This window comes from Hyperolius riggenbachi, chromosome 10, assembly GCF_040937935.1.
Source record: "Hyperolius riggenbachi isolate aHypRig1 chromosome 10, aHypRig1.pri, whole genome shotgun sequence".
NCBI lineage: Eukaryota > Metazoa > Chordata > Amphibia > Anura > Hyperoliidae > Hyperolius > Hyperolius riggenbachi.
In genome coordinates this window covers 268,669,609-268,692,876 of record NC_090655.1, presented here as the reverse complement: position 1 = coordinate 268,692,876, position 23,268 = coordinate 268,669,609, and the positions used below count along the sequence as shown (strand labels likewise).

The window sequence follows — 23,268 nt, the reverse complement described above, 5'->3', positions numbered from 1 at the left end:
ACACAACAGCTAGGTATATGCCGTGAGGTGGGTTCACTGAACACAAAGGTAGGTAGATGCAATGAGGTGGGTTCACTCAACACAACAGCTAGGTATATGCAGTGAGGTGGGTTCACGGAACACAAAGGTAGGTAGATGCAGTGAGGTGGGTTCACTGAACACAAAGGTAGTTATATGCAGTGAGGTGGGTTCACTGACCACAAAGGTAGTAATATGCAGTGAGGTGGGTTCACTGAACACAAAGGTAAGTAGATGCAGTGAGGTGATTTCATTCAACACAAAGGTAGGTAGATGCAGTGAGGTGAGTTCACTGAACACAAAGGTAGTTATATGCAGTGAGGTGGGTTCACTGAACACAAAGGTAGTTATATGCAGTGAGGTGGGTTCACTGAACACAAAGGTAGTTATATGCAGTGAGGTGGGTTTACTGAACACAAAGGTAGTTATATGCAGTGAGGTGGGTTCACTGAGCACAAAGGTAGTAATATGCAGTGAGGTGGGTTCACTGAACACAAAGGTAGGTAGATGCAGTGAGGTGGGTTCACTGAACACAAAGGCAGGTATATGCCGTGAGGTGGGTTCACTGAACACAAAGGTAGGTAGATGCAATGAGGTGGGTTCACTCAACACAACAGCTAGGTATATGCAGTGAGGTGGGTTCACTGAACACAAAGGTAGGTAGATGCAGTGAGGTGGGTTCACTGAACACAAAAGGTAGTTAGATGCTGTGAGGTGGGTTCACTAAACACAAAGGTAGTTATATGCAGTGAGGTGGGTTCACTGAACACAAAGGTAGTTATATGCAGTGAGGTGGGTTTTCTGAACACAAAGGTAGTTATATGCAGTGAGGTGAGTTCACTCAACACAAAGGTAGTTATATGCAGTGAGGTGGGTTCACTGAACACAAAGTTAGGTAGATGCAGTGAGGTGGGTTCACTGAACACAAAGGTAGGTAGAAGCAGTGAGGTGGGTTCACTGAACACAAAGGTAGTTATATGCAGTGAGGTGGGTTCACTCAACACAAAGGTAAGTAGATGCAGTGAGGTGGGTTCACTCAACACAACAGCTAGGTATATGCAGTGAGGTGGGTTCACTGAACACAAAGGTAGGTATATGCAGTGAGGTGGGAGCACTCAACACAAAGGTAGGTAGATGCAGTGAGGTGGGTTCACTCAACACAACAGCTAGGTATATGCAGTGAGGTGGGTTCACTGAACACAAAAGGTAGTTAGATGCTGTGAGGTGGGTTCATTGAACACAAAGGTAGTTATATGCAGTGAGGTGAGTTCACTCAACACAAAGGTAGTTATATGCAGTGAGGTGGGTTCACTGAACACAAAGGTAGTTATATGCAGTGAGGTGAGTTCACTCAACTCAAAGGTAGTTATATGCAGTGAGGTGAGTTCAATTAACCCAAAGGTAGTTATATGCAGTGAGGTGGGTTTACTGAACACAACAGCTAGGTATATGCAGTGAGGTGGGTTCACTCAACACAAAGGTAGGTATGTGCAGTGATGAAGTGGGTTAACTAAACACAACAGATACTAGTAGGTATATGCAGTACTGGGTAGTACAATGTACAGCTCCCTGTCACACACACAGGTAGTGTGAAGTGTCAAATGCGGCGGATGTGGTGCTTGTAGTAGAGCTGGTGGCTGCGGGAGATGAGGTGTTCTGTGTTAAATAGTCAACCACGTCCTGACAATTTTGAGAAGTGATGGCACGTGCCTTCTTCTGAGCACTGTTCTTTGGGCCAGGTCCGCATGAAATCACACCAACACGACCTCGCACAGACGTGCCAGGTGGCCTTCCTCTGGGTCTGCCTCTACCTCTTCCTCAACCTGGTTTGTCCATTTTGTCCATCTCGGAGGGATGCTAGGTATATGCAGTGAAGTGGGTTCACTGAACACAAAGGTAGTTATATGCAGGGAGGTGGGCTCACTGACCACAAAGGTAGTAATATGCAGTGAGGTGGGTTCACTGAACACAAAGGTAGTTATATGCAGTGAGGTGGGCTCACTCAACACAAAGGTAAGTAGATGCAGTGAGGTGATTTCACTCAACACAAAGGTAGTTATATGCAGTGAGGTGGGTTCACTGAACACAATGGTAGTTATATGCAGTGAGGTGTGTTCACTAAACGCAAAGGTAGGTAGATGCAGTGAGGTGGGTTCTCTCAACACAACAGCTAGGTATATGCAGTGAGGTGGGTTCACTGAACACAAAGGTAGTTATATGCAGTGAGGTGGGTTCACTCAACACAAAGGTAGGTAGATGCAGTGAGGTGGGTTCACTGAACACAAAGGTAGTTATATGCAGTGAGGTGGGCTCACTCAACACAAAGGTAAGTAGATGCAGTGAGGTGATTTCACTCAACACAAAGGTAGTTATATGCAGTGAGGTGGGTTCACTGAACACAAAGGTAGTTATATGCAGTGAGGTGTGTTCACTAAACGCAAAGGTAGGTAGATGCAGTGAGGTGGGTTCTCTCAACACAACAGCTAGGTATATGCAGTGAGGTGGGTTCACTGAGCACAAAGGTAGTTATATGCAGTGAGGTGGGTTCACTCAACACAAAGGTAGGTAGATGCAGTGAGGTGAGTTCACTGAACACAAAGGTAGTTATATGCAGTGAGGTGGGTTCACTCAACACAAAGGTAGGTATATGCAGTGATGTGGGTTCACTGAACGCAAAGGTAGTTAGATGCAGTGAGGTAGGTTCACTCAACACAACAGCTAGGTATATGCAGTGAGGTGTGTTCACTGAACACAAAGGTAGGTAGATGCAGTGAGGTGGGTTCACTGAACACAAAAGGTAGTTAGATGCAGTGAGGTGGGTTCACTGAACACAAAGGTAGTTATATGCAGTGAGGTGGGTTCACTGAACACAAAGGTAGGTAGATGCAGTGAGGTGGGAGCACTCAACACAACAGCTAGGTATATGCCGTGAGGTGGGTTCACTGAACACAAAGGTAGGTAGATGCAATGAGGTGGGTTCACTCAACACAACAGCTAGGTATATGCAGTGAGGTGGGTTCACTGAACACAAAGGTAGTTATATGCTGTGAGGTGGGTTCACTGAACACAAAGGTAGTTATATGCAGTGAGGTGGGTTCACTGAACACAAAGGTAGTTATATGCAGTGAGGTGGGTTTACTGAACACAAAGGTAGTTATATGCAGTGAGGTGGGTTCACTGAGCACAAAGGTAGTAATATGCAGTGAGGTGGGTTCACTGAACACAAAGGTAGGTAGATGCAGTGAGGTGGGTTCACTGAACACAAAGGCAGGTATATGCCGTGAGGTGGGTTCACTGAACACAAAGGTAGGTAGATGCAATGAGGTGGGTTCACTCAACACAACAGCTAGGTATATGCAGTGAGGTGGGTTCACTGAACACAAAGGTAGGTAGATGCAGTGAGGTGGGTTCACTGAACACAAAAGGTAGTTAGATGCAGTGAGGTGGGTTTTCTGAACACAAAGGTAGTTATATGCAGTGAGGTGGGTTCACTGAACACAAAGTTAGATAGATGCAGTGAGGTGGGTTCACTCAACACAACAGCTAGGTATATGCAGTGAGGTGAGTTCACTGAACACAAAGGTAGGTAGATGCAGTGAGGTGGGTTCGCTCAACACAACAGCTAGGTATATGCAGTGAGGTGGGTTCACTCAACACAACAGCTAGGTATATGCAGTGAGGTGGGTTCACTGAACACAAAAGGTAGTTAGATGCTGTGAGGTGGGTTCACTAAACACAAAGGTAGTTATATGCAGTGAGGTGGGTTCACTGAACACAAAGGTAGTTATATGCAGTGAGGTGGGTTTTCTGAACACAAAGTTAGGTAGATGCAGTGAGGTGGGTTAACTCAACACAACAGCTAGGTATATGCAGTGAGGTGAGTTCACTGAACACAAAGGTAGGTAGAAGCAGTGAGGTGGGTTCACTGAACACAAAAGGTAGTTATATGCAGTGAGGTGGGTTCACTGAACACAAAGGTAGTTATATGCAGTGAGGTGGGTTCACTCAACACAACAGCTAGGTATATGCAGTGAGGTGGGTTCACTGAACACAAAGGTAGGTATATGCAGTGAGGTGGGAGCACTCAACACAAAGGTAGGTAGATGCAGTGAGGTGGGTTCACTCAACACAACAGCTAGGTATATGCAGTGAGGTGGGTTCACTGAACACAAAAGGTAGTTAGATGCTGTGAGGTGGGTTCATTGAACACAAAGGTAGTTATATGCAGTGAGGTGAGTTCACTCAACACAAAGGTAGTTATATGCAGTGAGGTGGGTTCACTGAACACAAAGGTAGTTATATGCAGTGAGGTGAGTTCAATTAACCCAAAGGTAGTTATATGCAGTGAGGTGGGTTTACTGAACACAACAGCTAGGTATATGCAGTGAGGTGGGTTCACTCAACACAAAGGTAGGTATGTGCAGTGATGAAGTGGGTTAACTAAACACAACAGATACTAGTAGGTATATGCAGTACTGGGTAGTACAATGTACAGCTCCCTGTCACACACACAGGTAGTGTGAAGTGTCAAATGCGGCGGATGTGGTGCTTGTAGTAGAGCTGGTGGCTGCGGGAGATGAGGTGTTCTGTGTTAAATAGTCAACCACGTCCTGACAATTTTGAGAAGTGATGGCACGTGCCTTCTTCTGAGCACTGTTCTTTGGGCCAGGTCCGCATGAAATCACACCAACACGACCTCGCACAGACGTGCCAGGTGCCCTTCCTCTGGGTCTGCCTCTACCTCTTCCTCAACCTGGTTTGTCCTTTTTGTCCATCTCGGAGGGATGCTAGGTATATGCAGTGAAGTGGGTTCACTGAACACAAAGGTAGTTATATGCAGGGAGGTGGGCTCACTGACCACAAAGGTAGTAATATGCAGTGAGGTGGGTTCACTGAACACAAAGGTAGTTATATGCAGTGAGGTGGGCTCACTCAACACAAAGGTAAGTAGATGCAGTGAGGTGATTTCACTCAACACAAAGGTAGTTATATGCAGTGAGGTGGGTTCACTGAACACAAAGGTAGTTATATGCAGTGAGGTGTGTTCACTAAACGCAAAGGTAGGTAGATGCAGTGAGGTGGGTTCTCTCAACACAACAGCTAGGTATATGCAGTGAGGTGGGTTCACTGAACACAAAGGTAGTTATATGCAGTGAGGTGGGTTCACTCAACACAAAGGTAGGTAGATGCAGTGAGGTGGGTTCACTGAACACGAAGGTAGTTATATGCAGTGAGGTGGGCTCACTCAACACAAAGGTAAGTAGATGCAGTGAGGTGATTTCACTCAACACAAAGGTAGTTATATGCAGTGAGGTGGGTTCACTGAACACAAAGGTAGTTATATGCAGTGAGGTGTGTTCACTAAACGAAAGGTAGGTAGATGCAGTGAGGTGGGTTCTCTCAACACAACAGCTAGGTATATGCAGTGAGGTGGGTTCACTCAACACAAAGGTAGGTAGATGCAGTGAGGTGAGTTCACTGAACACAAAGGTAGTTATATGCAGTGAGGTGGGTTCACTCAACACAAAGGTAGGTATATGCAGTGATGTGGGTTCACTGAACGCAAAGGTAGTTAGATGCAGTGAGGTAGGTTCACTCAACACAACAGCTAGGTATATGCAGTGAGGTGTGTTCACTGAACACAAAGGTAGGTAGATGCAGTGAGGTGGGTTCACTGAACACAAAAGGTAGTTAGATGCAGTGAGGTGGGTTCACTGAACACAAAGGTAGTTATATGCAGTGAGGTGGGTTCACTGAACACAAAGGTAGGTAGATACAGTGAGGTGGGAGCACTCAACACAACAGCTAGGTATATGCCGTGAGGTGGGTTCACTGAACACAAAGGTAGGTAGATGCAATGAGGTGGGTTCACTCAACACAACAGCTAGGTATATGCAGTGAGGTGGGTTCACTGAACACAAAGGTAGGTAGATGCAGTGAGGTGGGTTCACTGAACACAAAGGTAGTTATATGCAGTGAGGTGGGTTCACTGACCACAAAGGTAGTAATATGCAGTGAGGTGGATTCACTGAACACAAAGGTAAGTAGGTGCAGTGAGGTGATTTCACTCAACACAAAGGTAGGTAGATGCAGTGAGGTGAGTTCACTGAACACAAAGGTAGTTATATGCAGTGAGGTGGGTTCACTGAACACAAAGGTAGTTATATGCAGTGAGGTGAGTTCACTCAACTCAAAGGTAGTTATATGCAGTGAGGTGAGTTCAATTAACCCAAAGGTAGTTATATGCAGTGAGGTGGGTTTACTGAACACAACAGCTAGGTATATGCAGTGAGGTGGGTTCACTCAACACAAAGGTAGGTATGTGCAGTGATGAAGTGGGTTAACTAAACACAACAGATACTAGTAGGTATATGCAGTACTGGGTAGTACAATGTACAGCTCCCTGTCACACACACAGGTAGTATGAAGTGTCAAATGCGGCGGATGTGGTGCTTGTAGTAGAGCTGGTGGCTGCGGGAGATGAGGTGTTCTGTGTTAAATAGTCAACCACGTCCTGACAATTTTGAGAAGTGATGGCACGTGCCTTCTTCTGAGCACTGTTCTTTGGGCCAGGTCCGCATGAAATCACACCAACACGACCTCGCACAGACGTGCCAGGTGGCCTTCCTCTGGGTCTGCCTCTACCTCTTCCTCAACCTGGTTTGTCCATTTTGTCCATCTCGGAGGGATGCTAGGTATATGCAGTGAAGTGGGTTCACTGAACACAAAGGTAGTTATATGCAGGGAGGTGGGCTCACTGACCACAAAGGTAGTAATATGCAGTGAGGTGGGTTCACTGAACACAAAGGTAGTTATATGCAGTGAGGTGGGCTCACTCAACACAAAGGTAAGTAGATGCAGTGAGGTGATTTCACTCAACACAAAGGTAGTTATATGCAGTGAGGTGGGTTCACTGAACACAATGGTAGTTATATGCAGTGAGGTGTGTTCACTAAACGCAAAGGTAGGTAGATGCAGTGAGGTGGGTTCTCTCAACACAACAGCTAGGTATATGCAGTGAGGTGGGTTCACTGAACACAAAGGTAGTTATATGCAGTGAGGTGGGTTCACTCAACACAAAGGTAGGTAGATGCAGTGAGGTGGATTCACTGAACACAAAGGTAGTTATATGCAGTGAGGTGGGCTCACTCAACACAAAGGTAAGTAGATGCAGTGAGGTGATTTCACTCAACACAAAGGTAGTTATATGCAGTGAGGTGGGTTCACTGAACACAAAGGTAGTTATATGCAGTGAGGTGTGTTCACTAAACGCAAAGGTAGGTAGATGCAGTGAGGTGGGTTCTCTCAACACAACAGCTAGGTATATGCAGTGAGGTGGGTTCACTGAGCACAAAGGTAGTTATATGCAGTGAGGTGGGTTCACTCAACACAAAGGTAGGTAGATGCAGTGAGGTGAGTTCACTGAACACAAAGGTAGTTATATGCAGTGAGGTGGGTTCACTCAACACAAAGGTAGGTATATGCAGTGATGTGGGTTCACTGAACACAAAGGTAGGTAGATGCAGTGAGGTGGGTTCACTGAACACAAAAGGTAGTTAGATGCAGTGAGGTGGGTTCACTCAACACAACAGCTAGGTATATGCAGTGAGGTGTGTTCACTGAACACAAAGGTAGGTAGATGCAGTGAGGTGGGTTCACTGAACACAAAAGGTAGTTAGATGCAGTGAGGTGGGTTCACTGAACACAAAGGTAGTTATATGCAGTGAGGTGGGTTCACTGAACACAAAGGTAGGTAGATGCAGTGAGGTGGGAGCACTCAACACAACAGCTAGGTATATGCCGTGAGGTGGGTTCACTGAACACAAAGGTAGGTAGATGCAATGAGGTGGGTTCACTCAACACAACAGCTAGGTATATGCAGTGAGGTGGGTTCACTGAACACAAAGGTAGTTATATGCTGTGAGGTGGGTTCACTGAACACAAAGGTAGTTATATGCAGTGAGGTGGGTTCACTGAACACAAAGGTAGTTATATGCAGTGAGGTGGGTTTACTGAACACAAAGGTAGTTATATGCAGTGAGGTGGGTTCACTGAGCACAAAGGTAGTAATATGCAGTGAGGTGGGTTCACTGAACACAAAGGTAGGTAGATGCAGTGAGGTGGGTTCACTGAACACAAAGGCAGGTATATGCCGTGAGGTGGGTTCACTGAACACAAAGGTAGGTAGATGCAATGAGGTGGGTTCACTCAACACAACAGCTAGGTATATGCAGTGAGGTGGGGTCACTGAACACAAAGGTAGGTAGATGCAGTGAGGTGGGTTCACTGAACACAAAAGGTAGTTAGATGCAGTGAGGTGGGTTTTCTGAACACAAAGGTAGTTATATGCAGTGAGGTGGGTTCACTGAACACAAAGTTAGATAGATGCAGTGAGGTGGGTTCACTCAACACAACAGCTAGGTATATGCAGTGAGGTGAGTTCACTGAACACAAAGGTAGGTAGATGCAGTGAGGTGGGTTCGCTCAACACAACAGCTAGGTATATGCAGTGAGGTGGGTTCACTCAACACAACAGCTAGGTATATGCAGTGAGGTGGGTTCACTGAACACAAAAGGTAGTTAGATGCTGTGAGGTGGGTTCACTAAACACAAAGGTAGTTATATGCAGTGAGGTGGGTTCACTGAACACAAAGGTAGTTATATGCAGTGAGGTGGGTTTTCTGAACACAAAGTTAGGTAGATGCAGTGAGGTGGGTTAACTCAACACAACAGCTAGGTATATGCAGTGAGGTGAGTTCACTGAACACAAAGGTAGGTAGAAGCAGTGAGGTGGGTTCACTGAACACAAAAGGTAGTTATATGCAGTGAGGTGGGTTCACTGAACACAAAGGTAGTTATATGCAGTGAGGTGGGTTCACTCAACACAACAGCTAGGTATATGCAGTGAGGTGGGTTCACTGAACACAAAGGTAGGTATATGCAGTGAGGTGGGAGCACTCAACACAAAGGTAGGTAGATGCAGTGAGGTGGGTTCACTCAACACAACAGCTAGGTATATGCAGTGGGGTGGGTTCACTGAACACAAAAGGTAGTTAGATGCTGTGAGGTGGGTTCATTGAACACAAAGGTAGTTATATGCAGTGAGGTGAGTTCACTCAACACAAAGGTAGTTATATGCAGTGAGGTGGGTTCACTGAACACAAAGGTAGTTATATGCAGTGAGGTGAGTTCAATTAACCCAAAGGTAGTTATATGCAGTGAGGTGGGTTTACTGAACACAACAGCTAGGTATATGCAGTGAGGTGGGTTCACTCAACACAAAGGTAGGTATGTGCAGTGATGAAGTGGGTTAACTAAACACAACAGATACTAGTAGGTATATGCAGTACTGGGTAGTACAATGTACAGCTCCCTGTCACACACACAGGTAGTGTGAAGTGTCAAATGCGGCGGATGTGGTGCTTGTAGTAGAGCTGGTGGCTGCGGGAGATGAGGTGTTCTGTGTTAAATAGTCAACCACGTCCTGACAATTTTGAGAAGTGATGGCACGTGCCTTCTTCTGAGCACTGTTCTTTGGGCCAGGTCCGCATGAAATCACACCAACACGACCTCGCACAGACGTGCCAGGTGGCCTTCCTCTGGGTCTGCCTCTACCTCTTCCTCAACCTGGTTTGTCCTTTTTGTCCATCTCGGAGGGATGCTAGGTATATGCAGTGAAGTGGGTTCACTGAACACAAAGGTAGTTATATGCAGGGAGGTGGGCTCACTGACCACAAAGGTAGTAATATGCAGTGAGGTGGGTTCACTGAACACAAAGGTAGTTATATGCAGTGAGGTGGGCTCACTCAACACAAAGGTAAGTAGATGCAGTGAGGTGATTTCACTCAACACAAAGGTAGTTATATGCAGTGAGGTGGGTTCACTGAACACAAAGGTAGTTATATGCAGTGAGGTGTGTTCACTAAACGCAAAGGTAGGTAGATGCAGTGAGGTGGGTTCTCTCAACACAACAGCTAGGTATATGCAGTGAGGTGGGTTCACTGAACACAAAGGTAGTTATATGCAGTGAGGTGGGTTCACTCAACACAAAGGTAGGTAGATGCAGTGAGGTGGGTTCACTGAACACAAAGGTAGTTATATGCAGTGAGGTGGGCTCACTCAACACAAAGGTAAGTAGATGCAGTGAGGTGATTTCACTCAACACAAAGGTAGTTATATGCAGTGAGGTGGGTTCACTGAACACAAAGGTAGTTATATGCAGTGAGGTGTGTTCACTAAACGAAAGGTAGGTAGATGCAGTGAGGTGGGTTCTCTCAACACAACAGCTAGGTATATGCAGTGAGGTGGGTTCACTCAACACAAAGGTAGGTAGATGCAGTGAGGTGAGTTCACTGAACACAAAGGTAGTTATATGCAGTGAGGTGGGTTCACTCAACACAAAGGTAGGTATATGCAGTGATGTGGGTTCACTGAACGCAAAGGTAAGTAGATGCAGTGAGGTAGGTTCACTCAACACAACAGCTAGGTATATGCAGTGAGGTGTGTTCACTGAACACAAAGGTAGGTAGATGCAGTGAGGTGGGTTCACTGAACACAAAAGGTAGTTAGATGCAGTGAGGTGAGTTCAATTAACCCAAAGGTAGTTATATGCAGTGAGGTGGGTTTACTGAACACAACAGCTAGGTATATGCAGTGAGGTGGGTTCACTCAACACAAAGGTAGGTATGTGCAGTGATGAAGTGGGTTAACTAAACACAACAGATACTAGTAGGTATATGCAGTACTGGGTAGTACAATGTACAGCTCCCTGTCACACACACAGGTAGTGTGAAGTGTCAAATGCGGCGGATGTGGTGCTTGTAGTAGAGCTGGTGGCTGCGGGAGATGAGGTGTTCTGTGTTAAATAGTCAACCACGTCCTGACAATTTTGAGAAGTGATGGCACGTGCCTTCTTCTGAGCACTGTTCTTTGGGCCAGGTCCGCATGAAATCACACCAACACGACCTCGCACAGACGTGCCAGGTGGCCTTCCTCTGGGTCTGCCTCTACCTCTTCCTCAACCTGGTTTGTCCTTTTTGTCCATCTCGGAGGGATGCTAGGTATATGCAGTGAAGTGGGTTCACTGAACACAAAGGTAGTTATATGCAGGGAGGTGGGCTCACTGACCACAAAGGTAGTAATATGCAGTGAGGTGGGTTCACTGAACACAAAGGTAGTTATATGCAGTGAGGTGGGCTCACTCAACACAAAGGTAAGTAGATGCAGTGAGGTGATTTCACTCAACACAAAGGTAGTTATATGCAGTGAGGTGGGTTCACTGAACACAAAGGTAGTTATATGCAGTGAGGTGTGTTCACTAAACGCAAAGGTAGGTAGATGCAGTGAGGTGGGTTCTCTCAACACAACAGCTAGGTATATGCAGTGAGGTGGGTTCACTGAACACAAAGGTAGTTATATGCAGTGAGGTGGGTTCACTCAACACAAAGGTAGGTAGATGCAGTGAGGTGGGTTCACTGAACACAAAGGTAGTTATATGCAGTGAGGTGGGCTCACTCAACACAAAGGTAAGTAGATGCAGTGAGGTGATTTCACTCAACACAAAGGTAGTTATATGCAGTGAGGTGGGTTCACTGAACACAAAGGTAGTTATATGCAGTGAGGTGTGTTCACTAAACGAAAGGTAGGTAGATGCAGTGAGGTGGGTTCTCTCAACACAACAGCTAGGTATATGCAGTGAGGTGGGTTCACTCAACACAAAGGTAGGTAGATGCAGTGAGGTGAGTTCACTGAACACAAAGGTAGTTATATGCAGTGAGGTGGGTTCACTCAACACAAAGGTAGGTATATGCAGTGATGTGGGTTCACTGAACGCAAAGGTAGTTAGATGCAGTGAGGTAGGTTCACTCAACACAACAGCTAGGTATATGCAGTGAGGTGTGTTCACTGAACACAAAGGTAGGTAGATGCAGTGAGGTGGGTTCACTGAACACAAAAGGTAGTTAGATGCAGTGAGGTGGGTTCACTGAACACAAAGGTAGTTATATGCAGTGAGGTGGGTTCACTGAACACAAAGGTAGGTAGATACAGTGAGGTGGGAGCACTCAACACAACAGCTAGGTATATGCCGTGAGGTGGGTTCACTGAACACAAAGGTAGGTAGATGCAATGAGGTGGGTTCACTCAACACAACAGCTAGGTATATGCAGTGAGGTGGGTTCACTGAACACAAAGGTAGGTAGATGCAGTGAGGTGGGTTCACTGAACACAAAGGTAGTTATATGCAGTGAGGTGGGTTCACTGACCACAAAGGTAGTAATATGCAGTGAGGTGGATTCACTGAACACAAAGGTAAGTAGGTGCAGTGAGGTGATTTCACTCAACACAAAGGTAGGTAGATGCAGTGAGGTGAGTTCACTGAACACAAAGGTAGTTATATGCAGTGAGGTGGGTTCACTGAACACAAAGGTAGTTATATGCAGTGAGGTGAGTTCACTCAACTCAAAGGTAGTTATATGCAGTGAGGTGAGTTCAATTAACCCAAAGGTAGTTATATGCAGTGAGGTGGGTTTACTGAACACAACAGCTAGGTATATGCAGTGAGGTGGGTTCACTCAACACAAAGGTAGGTATGTGCAGTGATGAAGTGGGTTAACTAAACACAACAGATACTAGTAGGTATATGCAGTACTGGGTAGTACAATGTACAGCTCCCTGTCACACACACAGGTAGTATGAAGTGTCAAATGCGGCGGATGTGGTGCTTGTAGTAGAGCTGGTGGCTGCGGGAGATGAGGTGTTCTGTGTTAAATAGTCAACCACGTCCTGACAATTTTGAGAAGTGATGGCACGTGCCTTCTTCTGAGCACTGTTCTTTGGGCCAGGTCCGCATGAAATCACACCAACACGACCTCGCACAGACGTGCCAGGTGGCCTTCCTCTGGGTCTGCCTCTACCTCTTCCTCAACCTGGTTTGTCCATTTTGTCCATCTCGGAGGGATGCTAGGTATATGCAGTGAAGTGGGTTCACTGAACACAAAGGTAGTTATATGCAGGGAGGTGGGCTCACTGACCACAAAGGTAGTAATATGCAGTGAGGTGGGTTCACTGAACACAAAGGTAGTTATATGCAGTGAGGTGGGCTCACTCAACACAAAGGTAAGTAGATGCAGTGAGGTGATTTCACTCAACACAAAGGTAGTTATATGCAGTGAGGTGGGTTCACTGAACACAATGGTAGTTATATGCAGTGAGGTGTGTTCACTAAACGCAAAGGTAGGTAGATGCAGTGAGGTGGGTTCTCTCAACACAACAGCTAGGTATATGCAGTGAGGTGGGTTCACTGAACACAAAGGTAGTTATATGCAGTGAGGTGGGTTCACTCAACACAAAGGTAGGTAGATGCAGTGAGGTGGATTCACTGAACACAAAGGTAGTTATATGCAGTGAGGTGGGCTCACTCAACACAAAGGTAAGTAGATGCAGTGAGGTGATTTCACTCAACACAAAGGTAGTTATATGCAGTGAGGTGGGTTCACTGAACACAAAGGTAGTTATATGCAGTGAGGTGTGTTCACTAAACGCAAAGGTAGGTAGATGCAGTGAGGTGGGTTCTCTCAACACAACAGCTAGGTATATGCAGTGAGGTGGGTTCACTGAGCACAAAGGTAGTTATATGCAGTGAGGTGGGTTCACTCAACACAAAGGTAGGTAGATGCAGTGAGGTGAGTTCACTGAACACAAAGGTAGTTATATGCAGTGAGGTGGGTTCACTCAACACAAAGGTAGGTATATGCAGTGATGTGGGTTCACTGAACACAAAGGTAGGTAGATGCAGTGAGGTGGGTTCACTGAACACAAAAGGTAGTTAGATGCAGTGAGGTGGGTTCACTCAACACAACAGCTAGGTATATGCAGTGAGGTGTGTTCACTGAACACAAAGGTAGGTAGATGCAGTGAGGTGGGTTCACTGAACACAAAAGGTAGTTAGATGCAGTGAGGTGGGTTCACTGAACACAAAGGTAGTTATATGCAGTGAGGTGGGTTCACTGAACACAAAGGTAGGTAGATGCAGTGAGGTGGGAGCACTCAACACAACAGCTAGGTATATGCCGTGAGGTGGGTTCACTGAACACAAAGGTAGGTAGATGCAATGAGGTGGGTTCACTCAACACAACAGCTAGGTATATGCAGTGAGGTGGGTTCACTGAACACAAAGGTAGTTATATGCTGTGAGGTGGGTTCACTGAACACAAAGGTAGTTATATGCAGTGAGGTGGGTTCACTGAACACAAAGGTAGTTATATGCAGTGAGGTGGGTTTACTGAACACAAAGGTAGTTATATGCAGTGAGGTGGGTTCACTGAGCACAAAGGTAGTAATATGCAGTGAGGTGGGTTCACTGAACACAAAGGTAGGTAGATGCAGTGAGGTGGGTTCACTGAACACAAAGGCAGGTATATGCCGTGAGGTGGGTTCACTGAACACAAAGGTAGGTAGATGCAATGAGGTGGGTTCACTCAACACAACAGCTAGGTATATGCAGTGAGGTGGGGTCACTGAACACAAAGGTAGGTAGATGCAGTGAGGTGGGTTCACTGAACACAAAAGGTAGTTAGATGCAGTGAGGTGGGTTTTCTGAACACAAAGGTAGTTATATGCAGTGAGGTGGGTTCACTGAACACAAAGTTAGATAGATGCAGTGAGGTGGGTTCACTCAACACAACAGCTAGGTATATGCAGTGAGGTGAGTTCACTGAACACAAAGGTAGGTAGATGCAGTGAGGTGGGTTCGCTCAACACAACAGCTAGGTATATGCAGTGAGGTGGGTTCACTCAACACAACAGCTAGGTATATGCAGTGAGGTGGGTTCACTGAACACAAAAGGTAGTTAGATGCTGTGAGGTGGGTTCACTAAACACAAAGGTAGTTAGATGCTGTGAGGTGGGTTCACTAAACACAAAGGTAGTTATATGCAGTGAGGTGGGTTCACTGAACACAAAGGTAGTTATATGCAGTGAGGTGGGTTTTCTGAACACAAAGTTAGGTAGATGCAGTGAGGTGGGTTAACTCAACACAACAGCTAGGTATATGCAGTGAGGTGAGTTCACTGAACACAAAGGTAGGTAGAAGCAGTGAGGTGGGTTCACTGAACACAAAAGGTAGTTATATGCAGTGAGGTGGGTTCACTGAACACAAAGGTAGTTATATGCAGTGAGGTGGGTTCACTCAACACAACAGCTAGGTATATGCAGTGAGGTGGGTTCACTGAACACAAAGGTAGGTATATGCAGTGAGGTGGGAGCACTCAACACAAAGGTAGGTAGATGCAGTGAGGTGGGTTCACTCAACACAACAGCTAGGTATATGCAGTGAGGTGGGTTCACTGAACACAAAAGGTAGTTAGATGCTGTGAGGTGGGTTCATTGAACACAAAGGTAGTTATATGCAGTGAGGTGAGTTCACTCAACACAAAGGTAGTTATATGCAGTGAGGTGGGTTCACTGAACACAAAGGTAGTTATATGCAGTGAGGTGAGTTCAATTAACCCAAAGGTAGTTATATGCAGTGAGGTGGGTTTACTGAACACAACAGCTAGGTATATGCAGTGAGGTGGGTTCACTCAACACAAAGGTAGGTATGTGCAGTGATGAAGTGGGTTAACTAAACACAACAGATACTAGTAGGTATATGCAGTACTGGGTAGTACAATGTACAGCTCCCTGTCACACACACAGGTAGTGTGAAGTGTCAAATGCGGCGGATGTGGTGCTTGTAGTAGAGCTGGTGGCTGCGGGAGATGAGGTGTTCTGTGTTAAATAGTCAACCACGTCCTGACAATTTTGAGAAGTGATGGCACGTGCCTTCTTCTGAGCACTGTTCTTTGGGCCAGGTCCGCATGAAATCACACCAACACGACCTCGCACAGACGTGCCAGGTGGCCTTCCTCTGGGTCTGCCTCTACCTCTTCCTCAACCTGGTTTGTCCTTTTTGTCCATCTCGGAGGGATGCTAGGTATATGCAGTGAAGTGGGTTCACTGAACACAAAGGTAGTTATATGCAGGGAGGTGGGCTCACTGACCACAAAGGTAGTAATATGCAGTGAGGTGGGTTCACTGAACACAAAGGTAGTTATATGCAGTGAGGTGGGCTCACTCAACACAAAGGTAAGTAGATGCAGTGAGGTGATTTCACTCAACACAAAGGTAGTTATATGCAGTGAGGTGGGTTCACTGAACACAAAGGTAGTTATATGCAGTGAGGTGTGTTCACTAAACGCAAAGGTAGGTAGATGCAGTGAGGTGGGTTCTCTCAACACAACAGCTAGGTATATGCAGTGAGGTGGGTTCACTGAACACAAAGGTAGTTATATGCAGTGAGGTGGGTTCACTCAACACAAAGGTAGGTAGATGCAGTGAGGTGGGTTCACTGAACACAAAGGTAGTTATATGCAGTGAGGTGGGCTCACTCAATACAAAGGTAAGTAGATGCAGTGAGGTGATTTCACTCAACACAAAGGTAGTTATATGCAGTGAGGTGGGTTCACTGAACACAAAGGTAGTTATATGCAGTGAGGTGTGTTCACTAAACGAAAGGTAGGTAGATGCAGTGAGGTGGGTTCTCTCAACACAACAGCTAGGTATATGCAGTGAGGTGGGTTCACTCAACACAAAGGTAGGTAGATGCAGTGAGGTGAGTTCACTGAACACAAAGGTAGTTATATGCAGTGAGGTGGGTTCACTCAACACAAAGGTAGGTATATGCAGTGATGTGGGTTCACTGAACGCAAAGGTAAGTAGATGCAGTGAGGTAGGTTCACTCAACACAACAGCTAGGTATATGCAGTGAGGTGTGTTCACTGAACACAAAGGTAGGTAGATGCAGTGAGGTGGGTTCACTGAACACAAAAGGTAGTTAGATGCAGTGAGGTGAGTTCAATTAACCCAAAGGTAGTTATATGCAGTGAGGTGGGTTTACTGAACACAACAGCTAGGTATATGCAGTGAGGTGGGTTCACTCAACACAAAGGTAGGTATGTGCAGTGATGAAGTGGGTTAACTAAACACAACAGATACTAGTAGGTATATGCAGTACTGGGTAGTACAATGTACAGCTCCCTGTCACACACACAGGTAGTGTGAAGTGTCAAATGCGGCGGATGTGGTGCTTGTAGTAGAGCTGGTGGCTGCGGGAGATGAGGTGTTCTGTGTTAAATAGTCAACCACGTCCTGACAATTTTGAGAAGTGATGGCACGTGCCTTCTTCTGAGCACTGTTCTTTGGGCCAGGTCCGCATGAAATCACACCAACACGACCTCGCACAGACGTGCCAGGTGGCCTTCCTCTGGGTCTGCCTCTACCTCTTCCTCAACCTGGTTTGTCCTTTTTGTCCATCTCGGAGGGATGCTAGGTATATGCAGTGAAGTGGGTTCACTGAACACAAAGGTAGTTATATGCAGGGAGGTGGGCTCACTGACCACAAAGGTAGTAATATGCAGTGAGGTGGGTTCACTGAACACAAAGGTAGTTATATGCAGTGAGGTGGGCTCACTCAACACAAAGGTAAGTAGATGCAGTGAGGTGATTTCACTCAACACAAAGGTAGTTATATGCAGTGAGGTGGGTTCACTGAACACAAAGGTAGTTATATGCAGTGAGGTGTGTTCACTAAACGCAAAGGTAGGTAGATGCAGTGAGGTGGGTTCTCTCAACACAACAGCTAGGTATATGCAGTGAGGTGGGTTCACTGAACACAAAGGTAGTTATATGCAGTGAGGTGGGTTCACTCAACACAAAGGTAGGTAGATGCAGTGAGGTGGGTTCACTGAACACAAAGGTAGTTATATGCAGTGAGGTGGGCTCACTCAACACAAAGGTAAGTAGATGCAGTGAGGTGATTTCACTCAACACAAAGGTAGTTATATGCAGTGAGGTGGGTTCACTGAACACAAAGGTAGTTATATGCAGTGAGGTGTGTTCACTAAACGAAAGGTAGGTAGATGCAGTGAGGTGGGTTCTCTCAACACAACAGCTAGGTATATGCAGTGAGGTGGGTTCACTCAACACAAAGGTAGGTAGATGCAGTGAGGTGAGTTCACTGAACACAAAGGTAGTTATATGCAGTGAGGTGGGTTCACTCAACACAAAGGTAGGTATATGCAGTGATGTGGGTTCACTGAACGCAAAGGTAGTTAGATGCAGTGAGGTAGGTTCACTCAACACAACAGCTAGGTATATGCAGTGAGGTGTGTTCACTGAACACAAAGGTAGGTAGATGCAGTGAGGTGGGTTCACTGAACACAAAAGGTAGTTAGATGCAGTGAGGTGGGTTCACTGAACACAAAGGTAGTTATATGCAGTGAGGTGGGTTCACTGAACACAAAGGTAGGTAGATGCAGTGAGGTGGGAGCACTCAACACAACAGCTAGGTATATGCCGTGAGGTGGGTTCACTGAACACAAAGGTAGGTAGATGCAATGAGGTGGGTTCACTCAACACAACAGCTAGGTATATGCAGTGAGGTGGGTTCACTGAACACAAAGGTAGGTAGATGCAGTGAGGTGGGTTCACTGAACACAAAGGTAGTTATATGCAGTGAGGTGGGTTCACTGACCACAAAGGTAGTAATATGCAGTGAGGTGGATTCACTGAACACAAAGGTAAGTAGGTGCAGTGAGGTGATTTCACTCAACACAAAGGTAGGTAGATGCAGTGAGGTGAGTTCACTGAACACAAAGGTAGTTATATGCAGTGAGGTGGGTTCACTGAACACAAAGGTAGTTATATGCAGTGAGGTGGGTTCACTGAACACAAAGGTAGTTATATGCAGTGAGGTGGGTTTACTGAACACAAAGGTAGTTATATGCAGTGAGGTGGGTTCACTGAGCACAAAGGTAGTAATATGCAGTGAGGTGGGTTCACTGAACACAAAGGTAGGTAGATGCAGTGAGGTGGGTTCACTGAACACAAAGGCAGGTATATGCCGTGAGGTGGGTTCACTGAACACAAAGGTAGGTAGATGCAATGAGGTGGGTTCACTCAACACAACAGCTAGGTATATGCAGTGAGGTGGGTTCACTGAACACAAAGGTAGGTAGATGCAGTGAGGTGGGTTCACTGAACACAAAAGGTAGTTAGATGCTGTGAGGTGGGTTCACTAAACACAAAGGTAGTTCTATGCAGTGAGGTGGGTTCACTGAACACAAAGGTAGTTATATGCAGTGAGGTGGGTTTTCTGAACACAAAGGTAGTTATATGCAGTGAGGTGGGTTCACTGAACACAAAGTTAGATAGATGCAGTGAGGTGGGTTCACTCAACACAACAGCTAGGTATATGCAGTGAGGTGAGTTCACTGAACACAAAGGTAGGTAGATGCAGTGAGGTGGGTTCGCTCAACACAACAGCTAGGTATATGCAGTGAGGTGGGTTCACTCAACACAAAGGTAGGTATATGCAGTGATGAGGTGGGTTAACTAAACACAACAGGTACTAGTAGGTATATGCAGTACTGGGTAGTACAATGTGCAGCTCCCTGTCACACACACAGGTAGTCACTGAATGTGCTGGGCTGCTGGCAGTGGCACACACACTATGAATTAGCAAGGCTGTGCATGCAACAAAAGTGTCAGTTTGACACACAAAGACAAAAAAAACCATGATCACAAGAACAGGATTAGCTCTGAAAAGAGCTGTTGAGGGGTGCTATTAAAGCAATAAGATTCAGCCAGGAGCAAGGTAACAAGCCAGGAGCCTAACTAATCTTTCCCTAGGAGAAAAAATCTGCAGCAGCTCGCCCTAGTCTGTCTACTAGCAGGCACAAGAGTGAGTGTAATGGCCGCCGGAGCCTGCCTTATATAAGGGGGGGGGGGGGGCTCCAGGGCTGAGTGTAGCCAGATTGGCTACAATGTGCCTGCTGACTGTGATGTAGAGGGTCAAAGTTGACCCTCATAGTGCATTATGGGGCGAATCGTACTTCTGAGAATGTTCGCCTTGAACCGTTCACCGGCGAACCGTTTGGGCCATCTCTGCTTCCTATCCTTAGCGGTGCTGGTTGAGACCAGCTGCTTTGCTGTTGAGCGCTGACCTTCGATAACAAGAACCTCAGTAGTGTCAGCATTTAGTTTTAGCCAGTTATTATTCACCCACTCCTGAAGCTCAGCTAAGCGCGCCTTTACTTGTGGGGTAGGGTCTGTGATGCAAGGTTTGAATGATAAATATAGCTGGGTGTCATCAGCATAGCAGTGATATGTCTGGCCAAGTTTTGTATGATTTTTCTCTTAAAAAGATTTTGTGTAAAATATTTTATTTTGCTATTGTTCCCCCTCCGCCATGCCAATGTCCGAGTTGTGGTAGACTTTGTACACCTTTGTAGACCACTGCTGTAACCTCCCAGGAATGTGTGCATGGAGAGGAGGAGAGAAGCACCAGATGATGAGCAAGGCACACTGGGAGAGAGGACTGTGGTACTGAATGTGCAGGATACCACAGCTTATGGGAGATTATCACCCGCTAGCAAATTATGTTCTTTTCTGTGCTCTGTTCATTACTGCTAATATCTTACAGCTATAATCTGTTATCCTTTTCAGAACTGAGATCTGAGCTCAAAGAACAAGAGTCATATGTGAGGAGTGATCAGCAGTCTGTGGAGGAGGGTGATATGATGAGGACAATTAAAGAAGAAGAAGAAAAGACGTATATGATAAGTGATCAGCAGTCTATGGAGAAGGGTGACATAATGAGGACAATTAAAAAGGAAGAAGAAGAGACATATGTGAGGAGTGATCAGCAGCCCATGGAGAAGGGTGACACGATGAAGACAAGTAAAGAGGAAGCAGAGGCATCATATATGAGGAGTGATCAGCAGTCTATAGAGGAGGGTGAAATGATGGGGACAAATGTAGAAGATGATGCACTTCAAGAGGACAAGACAGGTGAGTAGTGAACATTAAATGTGTTTTGTAATTATTATGACTGTGTCACTGCTCCCAGACTGGCTATATTAGGGTTATGCTATGGACTCCTGTTAGTTTTGTCATCTAAAACTATCATTCATGTTGGTATTTGGAGACAGCTCACTTACAATAACAGTACAGACACCCTGATGGCTTTGGAGTATGCTTTGTTCTGTGGAGAGATTGCAATCTGTGACAGAGATTGCATCTTATGGTGTGAAAAATACGGCACTTCCCAGCACAGCTGAATCAGGGATTTATCTGACTGCCATCTGCAGCCAGGAAGGATGTTACCCCTGATCTGCTGGGATATGTGCGAGTTCAGGACAGTGATCATTTTTTTCTGGTTGAATTTAAAGAACGGATGTAATTTTTTCAACCAAAGGTGCATGACTTTACATTTATCCACATGAAATGTCCTCTCCCCTCCGTCTGTCCATATTGCCACACTGTAGATCCTGCTGTAATATGTCACTTTCCTGCTTAGTCTTGATAATTTTGTATCCTCTTCAGAGATGAGAAACACTTCTCTGTATTTCATCCGCTGGATCATTAATACAGGTCCTTTTCAAAAAATGTGCATATTGTGATAAAAGTTCATTATTTTCTGTAATGTACTGATAAACATTAGACTTCCATATATTTTAGATTCATTACACACAACTGAAGTAGTTCAAGCCTTTTATTGTATTGATATTGATGATTTTGGCATACAACTCATGAAAACCCAAAATTCCTATGTCAAAAAATTAGCATATCATGAAAAGGTTCTTTAAACGAGCTATTAACCTAATCATCTGAATCAACTAATTAACTCGAAACACCTGCAAAAGATTCCTGAGGCTTTTAAAAACTTCCAGCCTGGTTCATTACTCAAAACCGCAATCATGGATAAGACTGCCGACCTGACTGCTGTCCAGAAGGCCATCATTGACACCCTCAAGCAAGGGGGTAATGCCTATTACACACTAGCAATTTTGATGGATCAATCATTGGTCAATTTTACCACCTCCATGTAGTATGACCATTTACCTTTATAATCTGCATAGAATTGAAAATCTGTTTGGCCCTCATACTACATGGAGGTGGTAAAATTGACCAATGATTGATCCATCAAAATTGCTAGTGTGTACTAGCCTTAAGACACAGAAAGAAATTGCTGAATGAATAGGCTGTTCCCAGAGTGCTGTGTCAAGGCACCTCTGTGGGAAGGAAAAAGTGTGGCAGAAAACGCTGCACAACGAGGAGAGGTGACCGGACTCTGAGGAAGATTGTGGAGAAGGACCAATTCCAGACCTTGGGGGACCTGCGGAAGCAGTGGACTGAGTCTGGAGTAGAAACATCCAGAGCCACCATGTACAGGCGTGTGCAGGAAATGGGCTAAAAGGTGCCGCATTCCCCAGGTCAAGCCACTTTTGAACCAGAAACAGCAGCAGAAGCGCCTGACCTGGGCTACAGAGAAGCAGCACTGGACTGTTGCTCAGTGGTACAAAGTACTTTTTTCGGATGAAAGCAACTTTTGCATGTCATTCGGAAATCAAGGTGCCAGAGTCTGGAGGAAGACTGGGGGGAGGGAAATGCCAAAATACCTGAAGTCCAGTGTCAAGTACCCACAGTCAGTGATGGTCTGGGGTGCCATGTCAGCTGCTGGTGTTGGTCCACTGTGTTTTATCAAGGGCAGGGTCAATGCAGCTAGCTATCAGGAGATTTTGGAGCACTTCATGCTTCCATCTGCTGAAAAGCTTTATGGAGATGAAGATTTCATTTTTTCAGCACGACCTGGCACCTGCTCACAGTGCCAAAACCACTGGTAAATGGTTTACTGACCATGGTATTACTGTGCTCAATTGGCCAGCCAACTCTCCTGACCTGAACCCCATAGAGAATCTGTGGGATATTGTGAAGAGAAAGTTGAGACGCAAGACCCAACACTCTGGATGAGCTTAAGGCCGCTATTGAAGCATCCTGGGCCTCCATAACACCTGAGCAGTGCCACAGGCTGATTGCCTCCATGCCACGCCGCATTGAAGAAGTCATTTCTGCAAAAGGATTCCCGACCAAGTATTGAGTGCATAACTGAACATCATTATTTGAAGGTTGACTTTTTTTGTTTTAAAAACACTTTTCTTTTATTGGTCGGATGAAATATGCTAATTTTTTGAGATAGGAAATTTGGGTTTTCATGAGCTGTATGCCAAAATCATCAATCTTAAAACAATTAAAGACAACTAAAACATATATTAGCGCTCACTATGCGTGGCTACCTTAATGACAGCCTAATAATAATCAACACTGCACGGATAAACCAGATACAGTTATTAAAGTCTGATAGACTATTCA

The 23,268-nt window shown here is 45.6% G+C and overlaps 1 protein-coding gene across 1 annotated transcript in view; it reads left to right on the top strand.

Moving 5' to 3' along the window:
- Positions 1–23,268, top strand: part of LOC137537186 (uncharacterized) — a 274,266-nt gene that overhangs the window by 212,059 nt on the left and 38,939 nt on the right. The window contains exon 16 of the mRNA XM_068259298.1: positions 20,563–20,907. Within this exon, the coding sequence (XP_068115399.1) occupies positions 20,563–20,907 (345 nt within the window). The remainder of the gene's footprint in view (positions 1–20,562; positions 20,908–23,268) is intronic.